The sequence below is a fragment of the Clarias gariepinus genome, chromosome 11 (assembly GCF_024256425.1).
Source record: "Clarias gariepinus isolate MV-2021 ecotype Netherlands chromosome 11, CGAR_prim_01v2, whole genome shotgun sequence".
Lineage (NCBI taxonomy): Eukaryota > Metazoa > Chordata > Actinopteri > Siluriformes > Clariidae > Clarias > Clarias gariepinus.
The window spans coordinates 8,446,076-8,457,203 of record NC_071110.1 but is presented as its reverse complement, the minus strand read 5'-3'; the positions used below and the strand labels follow the sequence as shown (position 1 = coordinate 8,457,203).

General features: G+C 40.1%; 1 protein-coding gene across 1 annotated transcript; it reads left to right on the top strand.

Annotated features, from left to right (window-relative positions):
* The first annotated feature begins 1,487 nt into the window (after positions 1–1,487).
* LOC128533288 (olfactory receptor 52B2-like) lies at positions 1,488–2,432 on the top strand. Its single transcript, XM_053507530.1, has one exon. The coding sequence runs from the start codon at positions 1,488–1,490 to the stop codon at positions 2,430–2,432; it is 945 nt and encodes a 314-aa protein (XP_053363505.1).
* Positions 2,433–11,128: the final 8,696 nt, after the last annotated feature.

Genomic DNA, 11,128 nt, shown 5'->3' with positions numbered 1-11,128 from the left:
GCAACTGGTCAATTAGCCGAGCATAATAGTGGACAGAACATATTTCTTACCACATCAGTGGCACAACTCCTAACTGCATGCTTTTCATGTTACCACCGAAGATTCTCAACACACTTCTACCTTACTTATTAGAAATTTTTTACATCTCATTTGGAGGAATATTAACCCACTTGTAGTTAGAAGAAAAGAGGGATAAAACATTAGCTTGTATTTATTTTGGCTTCAGGACCTAATCTGCAGGCCCGTTTTAGTTTCCTCCCTAATGACTAGCGCTATCTAGTGATCTGTTTAGCAGTGTGTGAACAGTTGAGCGCAAAGCACAATGAATTTAGCATTTATTTTTTAGAAAACATTCACTGTGTTAGAAATATAGTTCTTTTAATGTTATTCATGTACTAGCTTTGTAACCAACCCTCATATGAGCTTCTGATGTGATGGCTTCATTAAGAAAGCCTACTGCACAAAGCTAAAACAATATAATAATTATTTTTATTTTCAACCTTGCCATTATTTACTGAACCAGCGTTAAGTCCACCTCTGGTACCAACACAGGCCCAACATATGCCGACGTTGGGCCGACATCGGATCACTGACAAAAGGTTACCCAAATTTTGCCCACGTTGGGCCAACAAAGTAGTGCTATCTGGGATACTAATTTTGAAGTTTATTGGTTATTTATTTTATAAACTACCTCTACAATACATTAGTTAGAGTACGCTTTAAATTGAAATGTAACTACATAAGGCAAGTATTAAATAAAATATATCAACTTCCCTTCCCTAGTAAAAATTTTTTGGATGATTCAAATACTTCTCATCTTTTCAATTTTGTAAATACTATAGACATGATTTTTTCAGTATTTTATTCAAGTTTACTGTGGAAGGAAATAATAGTACGGAAACCCACCAACCATGGGGTAAATATGCACACTTCATGCACACAGATCCCCTTACGAACTCTCAACCCTATAGGTAAAAGCCCACAGTGATACGCATTAAGTCACCATGCCACCCTTAAAATATCCTGACTTATCTAATATTTATTTAATGAAAACTTTCCATGTAAAACAAAAGAGAAACCAAAAAGGTTTATAAATAGATGCAAGTTAACAAAAACAAGTTCTGATGTGGATATTACATTTATCTATTTCTTCTTACCTATTGGTCGTCAGGTTTTCCCAGAGCAGTTAATTGTGAAATGGTGTCACTTGGGCATTAAAAAGGACTGGTCATGAAGTCTTCACATATATATAAAAAAAATATATATATATATTCAAAAATACTGAACATCTGAGAACCTCATACTCTGACATCAAGTTGTTCATTGTTTTGAGACATTCTGTGAACATACATTTGAGGTAGGTAAAACAATTATTTTTGTTATAAAATCTTTTTAAGTGTATATTTTAGACAAAGTGTATTTATTTGCATAAGATTTGTTTTCTGTCTGTTTTCTACTTTTTTCTTGCCAGATAATAAAAAGGGATAATGGATTCCAATATGTCCATATATTCAACTCTTTTTATTTTGGAAGCTGTAGACATATCACCAACTTATATTCTACCATTATTTTTTTTTGGAACTCTTACATATTGTGCTATTATGTTTTTCAATATAACATTACTATTAACAATTGCTCTGAACCAAAAACTTCATAAACCTATGTATATACTATTGTTTAACATGCCAGTTAATGACATGGTAGGTGCATCTGCCCTTTTGCCACACATGATGTCTACTCTACTGTCACAGAATAGATCAATCACTCATTCTGCATGCTGTTTGCAAGCCTTCTTGATACACTTTTATGGGACTGGATCACTTCTTATTCTGGGGGCCATGGCTTATGATAGGTATATTGCAATTTGCTGCCCATTAAAATATAACACTGTTATGTCTCCAAATAAATTGTTGAAAATAATCCTTACAGTGTGGACCACAGATGCTGCAGTAGTTGGTTCCATACTTGCATTAAACTATCGACAAGAGTTCTGTACCACAAGTATAGCGGACACTTTCTGTAATAATCCAAGTTTGATGAAGCTGATATGTGGTGACACAAGGCTGAACAACTACTATGGACTTTCAACGACAATTTTGTTAAACTGTTTAGTATTGTTTATAATATTTTTCACATACATCCATATCCTAGTCACATGTGTCTCAAAAAGACAATCTGATGCAAAAACAAAGGCAATTCAGACGTGTGGTACACACCTAGTCATTTACTTATGTTTTGTTTTTAGTGCACTGTTTGCCCTAATTTCCCACAGATTTGATAATGTATCCAGGTATGTAAGAGGGCTCTTTGGTGCCTCTGTGATGATATTTCCTCCTTTTCTTAATCCGATTATATATGGATTGAAAACAAAGGAAATTCAACAGAACATTCAGGTCTTCTTCTGTAAAAGATATTTCAATCATAACAAATAATTAATTGTTTGATGTTTGTCTATTTATTTTATAAACTATTTGTACAAGAGCATATTACAATTACTGTTAAAATGTCACACAAGGCTTTTAGAGTGGTTTTATTTATTTTTTTTGTTTGTTTTTTTATTTTTACTAATTATTTTCATTACCACAACCTTTTACCCATACTGTTTAAATTTTGTTTTATTTTAATATATATTATTCATAAAATAATAGTTAAAGTATTGTTCAACTCCATACTAATAGTCACAAATAATACTGACCAAATGAAAAACTAGACATCACTTCATCTTATTTATTTACTTATTTTTTGGAAATATTTTGTACCGATTATGTACATTTAGCACATACATTTAGGCATTTGGCAGGTGCCTTTATCCAGAGCAACCTACATTTTTTTTCTCATTATATATGTCTAAGCAGTTAAGGTCCTTGCTCAAAGGCTCAGCAGGGACAATTTGGTGGTTGTGGGAGTTGAACCTGGGACCTTCCGAACCATAGTACAATGCCGTAACCACTGAGCTACCCCTGACCAGTTGTGAAAAAACTCTTTACTTTTTACTAATTTTAATACTTAATTATATTTAAATAACAAATATTGTAAAACATATGACAGTTAATGCATTAAATAGTTTTAATTCAAGGTGTTATTCAAGATTCTTTATTGTCATTATACTAAGTACAGCGAAATTAGTCCTTACAGTGAAAACTGAAAATTTTGTAACTTCTAAAAATGTAAATAAATATTAAAATACGTACACACAAAAAAAAAACACTAGATGAGTCTAGAGCGATGAGCGGGTCAAGGTGAGAAGGTAAGTGCATAAAGCAATGCAGCCATCATGAATTTGGTCATTGTACAAGACTCCAAATGTAGTTTTATGATCTGGGTTTGCCTCAGTTGCTTAGGTCTAGGCTCTGCAACATAATGTGGAAATAAAATAAACTCAGATTCCAGGCTATTTCAGGACAAAATTGTGGTTTTGGTAGCATGAACAGTTTTCACACAAGAAATGGGCACCACGTCGACACCATAATCAAAGACAGGCATATTGAATCCTAGATACTTTTTTGGTCAGCAGATTTGACTACATAAGGTTTATTACTAAGAGAACAAGGGGAGCAGATTTACCTCGTAGTTGCGCGATAGTTCAGGACTGGAGTTCCTAATAGTTTACCTGAGCCTGCAAAAATGAACTGGAATCCATATTAACTTGACCACATCTCCTGTTATACTGAACTTCCAATCTCACACAGTATGACTGCAGATCAAACCATGCTGTTAAAAAAGGTTCCCCTCAAGGTTTTTTCCTACTGCCATCTCAGGGAGATGCCACTGTCGCCATCATCCTCAGTCTTATCATTTTGATTTATACACATTTACATTTCATACAAACTTACATTATTCTTTTGGTTGTGCAAAGCTGCTTTGCGAAAATGTCAATTGTTAAAAGCACTATACAAATAAAATTTCATTTAATTGAATTTACCTTGAGGCCTGGGAAATTTATTGATATCATGTTTGTAAAACAAAGGAAGTAACATTAAGACAAACAACATATAAAACTATAAAAACAATATTTTAGCAGGTCAGGGGGATCATCTTAATGCAGTCAGTGTAAGATATACCACTTATTAGTGTAAGCTGCAAGTGCAGCAGATCAGTGATGATGAACCAGTGCCTACTGATGATGACCAATACATCTCCCCTGATTTACCTGAACAAGTAATCTGGAATAAAGTCAGTAGCAGCATCAGCTCATGCTAGCAATTATTATTGTAGTCAATATTAATTCAAAATAATATTTTCTCAGCCTTATTTTGAATTAATATTGTCTACAATAATACTAGCCCTGAGCTAATGCTGCCTCTGATTTTATTTCAGTTTCTGATTTTCACTTGACTCTGGTAAAGAAGGGGAGAGGTGTTGGTCAACATCGTCACTGACCCTGAGCCTGCTGGATCCAAACTCACTGTCCCTGACTGTAATGTTAGAGCTGTCAGAGCCTTCAGGACTGTAAATTCCTCTCACGCCAAAGGCATAATCTGGCAATTATAATTTTTTTGCTGTATCGAGAAAGGATCCATCTCTTTCCCTCTGTAAATTAAAAGTGAAAGGGGCGTGGTTTCAGAACAAGTATGGAATAGGATTACAATACATTCACATGCACACAAACTGTGCCGCTTTGGGCCAAATAGCCGGGGAAAAAAAGAGCTCAGAGCCAACAATAGTGTTTAGCACAAAACCTTTATTAGCCTTTTTCAGCAAAATAATACAAAACATACAGTAAAAGTAAAAAAAAGGGTAAAACAATAGAGCGTTTCGGGGGGGGGGCAGCACAGCTGAGCTCCTGCTGTGTTCTGTCCTTCTCAAGCACACACACACACCTCCTCACGCACACACTTTCTCAGCGCACTCGTGCAGCACCTCTTAAAGGGCAACATACTGTACATACATGATGTAATATACAACATAGTGGTGGCCGTTACAAAACACACGCTCTTTGTTGGCCACACCTGAACGATCAACACACTCATCTATCTGCGTGAAAAAAAGGAATATTATCGTTTCCGTCAGTTTTAAAATAAATTTACGTACTGACTGGGCCGGACACATTGACCAGGAAAACGCCTGGTGCTCCAGATGGCCAGTCCGCCACTGACTAGCACGTTGTTGCTAGCTGTAGACTTCCTAGCGGTCTGCGGAGCAGGTATTCAGGGAAACTAATCAATGTTAAAAGATCAGCCAATAGGCGCGCAGGTCCAACCCACTGACGCTGATTGACAGAACGACTCATTCTGCTGAAAAGTCGCATTATGAAATAAATAGGCCATCGTGAAAAACGGGATTTTAAAATAAAAAACTATAAACTGACTTTGAAAAAATGCATTTTGAAATAATAGCAAAAACAGCAGAAATGAAATAAAATGCCTTTGCAATAATCTCAAATAATAAGTAAATTTATATAGCAGAGTGCAATATATTTCACAATAATATGCTTTTTTTCAAAATATGTTCCATTATTTCACAATATCATTCTTATATAACATATATGTGTCTTATTTATTTATAGAGTTATTTATTTCATCATGTCCTATTTATTTATTTAATTTTGAACACTTTCTATAAAAAAGTGGAAGTTCCATAAAAAGGAAGTCCAACCTAGTAATAGCATGGTGAACTTAATAAAGTGGCCAGTGTGTATGTTATTATGTAGGAATTGCAGTTTAAAAAGCATTAGCTTTTTTTGGTCCTACTACTTTATCCAAATACTTTTGGTCCTGTTAAAATGAGTAGTTATAATTCCTAAACAGCTTATCCAATAATTTTAATATTGTTGAAACTAATTGAGCTAAAGCTAAAAGGCCAAGACTCATGTCAATCTTAATAGCTTTTTCTAAGTAATTTGTGACAAATGCCACAGCTTGCAAATTTTCAACATAGGAATTGGGACAATTCAGAGGCAAAGAATTTTTGGGCAAATGGTTTTTTACCCGAAGCTGTGGTAACCCCAATCTCACTAAATAAACCGTCTCTTTAAATATTACACTTATTTACCCTCATTCTAACACCAGCCTACTTCTCCGTTCCCTCCACTAACTTCCTGTTGCTTGACTATAAAGCTATAACCGGCCCAGCACCCTCTTACCAACATGCTCCCTACAATAAATTCAATTAAATTTTATTTGTATAGAGCTTTTAACAATTGTCATTGTTGCAAAGCAGCTTTACACAATCAAAATAATTATTTAAGTTTGTATGGAATGTGTATGAATCAAAATGGTCAGATAGTCCCTGATGAGCAAGCCAAGGGTGACAGTGGCAGAAAAAAACTCTCTGGGATGTCAATAGGAAGAAACCTTGAGAGGAACCAGACTCAACAGGGAACCCATTCTCATTTGGGTGAAACAGAAAGCAGGAATTGATCTGCATGCATACTGTGTGTTAGGTGGCAGGCAGTTTAGCTATAACAGTTAATGTTAATTGATCTTAATATGGAGTCCAGGTAGTTATTGGAAGCTCAGGTAGACTTGTAGAAAATTCCAGTCCTGAACTATCGAGCAACTGCAGCCAAGTCAAGTCCTCAGAGAAACAGCTGTCAACATCAATCAAGGCCAGAAACGTCCTCATGGTAGAGTGAAACCATCCCCAGACACCGGACGCATCCCAAAGAGACACACGGGGCATCCATGTGTTGAGATCCTCAAACGGAAGCGGGGCACAAGGAATCAGAAAGGTCCAGAAGGCAGAGGGAGTCGGGATCAATGGCAGCTCAGGAACGACATACGTAGCTCGACAGAGAGAGGAAAAGAGAAATAGGGAAGAGAGAGAGGGGGAGAGAGAGAACAGGAGAGGGCAGAGCAGAAGAGGAGAGATAACAGGTAGGTACTGTATGGTCACAGTCACATAATTTATAATATGAAAGTATATTTAGTGTAGAGTGCAAGCAGACACTGTCACGGCATGCCAGGTCACGCCCACCTGTCAAACCAAGCCATGATCTTCCACGACTCCATTCCATACTCCAGTCCACTGTTTCAACTTTGCCGCCTCATTAACCGGCTCCAGCACACCTGTTCCTCATTTCATTCACTACTCTGCTCTATTTAACTTGCTCACAAACAAACACCCATTGCCAGATTATTGTGTGCCCTAATGCCCAATTCTCCAGCGATTTCTCCTGCCTTGCTACTCAAGTCTCGACTCACGCTTTGTTTTACGGATCACAATTTTTGCTTCTCGTCTTGGATTATTGTTTGTTTGGATTTCTGAATAACGACCCCCGCTCTTGCATCTCGACCACGAACTCGGATCATGGACTCTGTTTGTCTTCTCGGCTTTGACCCAAACATACTCACCACCGCGACTCATCTCCACGAACCAAGCACAGCACCTCTGCTTTGCAACCCGCCCCACACACACCTCATCTTCACAAGGCAATCAACGCATTCAAAAACACGCGCTCTGCACTTGGATCCACCATGCCCGCCCGGACCGTAACAGTATAATCTGGCCAATAATGGATCCAGCGGAGATTGCTCGGCTGGGAGCGGCGCTGCAGAGCCAAGGCGCCCTTCTAGGATCTCATCAGCAGGATATTCAGCAAATCATGACCACGCTTCACACCGTCACACAGACGCTGACCTCCATCACCGATTAGATCCAGCAACTGCACCTCATGGCATCTTCTGCTCCTCAAGCACCACTGCCACCACCGGCACCCATTATCCGCCATGAATGACTGTCAAGTTTACCTCCCATTAAAGCACAATAGTGCATGTTCTGTCAAGCTTTTTTTGGACTGCCTTGTTGATGTCAAAAGGTGGTTGGCTTTTAATTTCTTAAATGTCAATGAGGAAAAGACCGCAGTTATGTTGTTTAGACCAAATGGCTCCCGCAAATCTGCTTGGTTTGACCTCGCCTCCTTGGCCCCATCTGAGAAAGCCTTGATTACAAATTTGGGTATTAAAATGGATCCTGCTCTAAAAATGGATAGTCAAGTAAATGCTGTGGTAAAATCCTGTTTTTTCCATTTGAGGCGAGTAGCAAAGATTAAGTCTATATTGTCAAGGCGGGACCTGGAATCGGTTGTCCATGCTTTTATAACTTCTCGTCTTGACTATTGCAATGCTTTATTCTTTGGAATCAGCCACACTACTATGGCGCGCTTACAGTTGGTGCAAAATGCCACAGCCCGTTTTTTAACTGGTATAGGCAGACGAGAGCATATTACCCCAATCTTGGCTTCCCTTCACTGGCTTCCAGTGTATTTTCGGATCCGTTTTAAAATTCTTTTATTTGTATTTAAGTGTTTAAATGGTCTTGCTCCAGCCTATCTGGTGGAATTGTTGCACCCATATGTTCCATCTCGCTCTCTCAGGTCTACTGACAAGCTGCTTCTTGAAATTCCAAAAACCCGTTGCAAACTTCGAGGTGATCGTGCCTTTTCAGTAGCTGCTCCTCAATTATGGAATGAGTTACCCTTACTCATTCGACAAGCTCCATCAGTGGCTGTTTTTAAATCACGGTTATAAACTCATTTTTACTCTCTGGCCTTCAACTCAGAGTGAAGCATTTTGAGATGTTTTGTGTTTTATATCTTGTTTCTCTTTGGATTATTATTATTTTTATTATGACTATTATTAGTAGTAGTAGATTATTGTTTCGTTATGTTCTTAGTTGTTTTCTTTTCTTGTTACGATCATTTTAAATTTAAATTTTCCTTTTTTTATTTATCAAATTTTACTTTTTATTATAAAATACCCTACTGTATATGTCCTGATTGTTGTCTTTTGTACAGCACTTTGGTCAACTTTGTTGTTGTTTTAAAGTGCTTTAGAAATAAAGTGGTATGGTATGGTATGAACCACACCTCCCTGCACCACCCACATATGATGGCGACCCACTAACCTGCCGTTCCTTCCTGTCTCAGTGTTCATTTGTGCTCGAGCTCCAAGCCTCATTCTTCCCCACGGAACGTTCAAAGGTAGCCTACGTCATTACTCGTCTTTCTGGTAGAGCAAGGGAATGGGGAACATCCCTGTGGGATGCCCAAGTTAACTGCTGCACTACCTTCATGGCGTTCACCAATGAAATGAGGCGAGTGTTCGATCTCTTTTTTTCTGGACGACAGGCAGCGGGTCAACTTCTCAACTTATGTCAAGGGACTCGTTCAGTTCACGACTATGCCATCGATTTCAGGACTCTGGCACCCTCTTGTGGTTGGGATCGTCAAGCACTTTACGACGCTTTTCTTCATGGACTGGCTGACTCCGTCAAAGACGAGCTGGCTGCTCGAGACCTCCCTTCCACTCTTCAAGAGCTCATGGATCTCGCTACTCGCATTGATGCCCGTAAGTGCGATCACCTTGTCAAAGCCCACCAGTTGCCCTATACCCCGGCTCAAGTCACCATCCCAGACTTCACCAGGACTGAAACCCCACCTGAACCCATGCAAATTGGCCGTACACGCCTTTCACTAAAATAACGCCAACGCCGTCGTGATGAAGGTTCCTGCTTCTACTGTGGCCAAGTGGGCCACTTGGTGCAATCCTGCCCGTTAAAAGCCCGGGCCCCCAGGTAATTCTGGGAGTACATGGGGGCCCCACGCTCAACCACCTCCCAGATGCGCGACCACTATTCTCGATAACCTTAACCTACAACATTCAGTCCCATGTCATAAGAGCCCTCATAGACTCTGGAGCCGACCAAAACTTAATAGCAGCATCCACCATCAGCCGCCTAAAGATCCCATCCCATTTACTCAGCCAGCCATTTCGCGTTCAGGCTCTCAATGGGAGCAAACTTCCACCAATCACTCATCGATCTGCCCCACTCACCTTAAAGCATTCTGGTAATCATTCGGAAATCATCTCTCTCATGATTATCCAAAGCCCTCATGCACCAGTAGTTTTGGGTCTCCATGGCTCAAGAAGCACAATCCCCACATCAGTTGGACTAGGAACAGTATCCTTGAATGGAGCCCTGCCTGTCTATCCTCGTGTCTCCAGTCTGCCCCCATCAGGAGCAAACCCACCTCCTCAGAAGAGGAGATTCCTAGTCTTTCCCAGGTTCCTGTTCAATACCACGACCTCAAGCAGGTGTTCAGCAAATCACGCGCCGTCTCTCTCCCTCCCCATCGCCCTTACGACTGCACCATCGACCTCTTCCCCGGCACCACCTCCCCACAAGGTCGTCTCTACTCATTGTCACGTCCTGAAAGAGAGGCCAGGTCCTTAGCCACAGGGATCATCCGCCCCTCCTCCTCCCCAGCTGGTGCTGGATTTTTCTTTGTGGAGAAGAAGGACAAATCTCTTCGCCCATGCATAGATTATAGGGGGCTAAATGATATCACAGTCAAGAACCGCTACCCACTTCCATTGATGTCGACAGCTTTCGAATTACTCCAGGATGCTAATGTTTTCACGAAACTGGACCTCAGAAACGCTTACCACCTGGTCAGGATGAGAGAAGGTGACGAATGGAAAACCGCCTTTAACACCCCCACTGGCCACTACGAGTACTTGGTGGTTCCATTCGGCCTAACCAATGCCCCGGCTGTGTTTCAGGCCCTCATAAATGATGTTCTCCGTGATTTTCTGAAGGAACACAAAATCCACGTACGGCAAGTCCTGCAATGTTTAATGAAGAATAAGCTCTATGTTAAAGCGGAAAAATGTTAGTTCCACCAACAATCCACTTCCTTTCTGGGCTACCTCATCTCCCCATCAGGAATCCAGATTGGACCCAGCCAAGGTCAAGGCAGTCACTGAATGGCCTACCCCATCGTCCAGACATGAGCTCCAACGCTTCCTGGGCTTTGCCAATTTCTATCAACGTTTCATCAGAAATTACAGTTCAGTGGCTACGCCTCTCACCACGCTCACCTCTACCAAAATCCCCTTTCAGTGGAACCCTCAAGCCCAGGAAGCATTCAACCAGCTTAAACGCTTATTCACCACAGCACCAATTCTGGTGTTCCCCGTCTCTTTACTTCAGTTCATCGTTGAGGTGGACGCTTCCGAAACAGGCGTTGGAGCAGTCCTCTCCCAGAGATAACATCCCCCATGCTTCACCCATGCTCGTTCTTCTCTCATCAGCTTACACCCCCTGAACGTAATTACGACATCGAAGATCATGAGCTCTTCACTCTAAAAAATAAAACTGTGCTGTACTCAATTTTTTTGGTGAAACA

Coding starts and splice junctions, on each gene's coding strand:
- LOC128533288 (XM_053507530.1), top strand. CDS start 1,488: ATGGATTCCAATATGTCCATATATTCAACTCTTTTTATTTTGGAAGCT.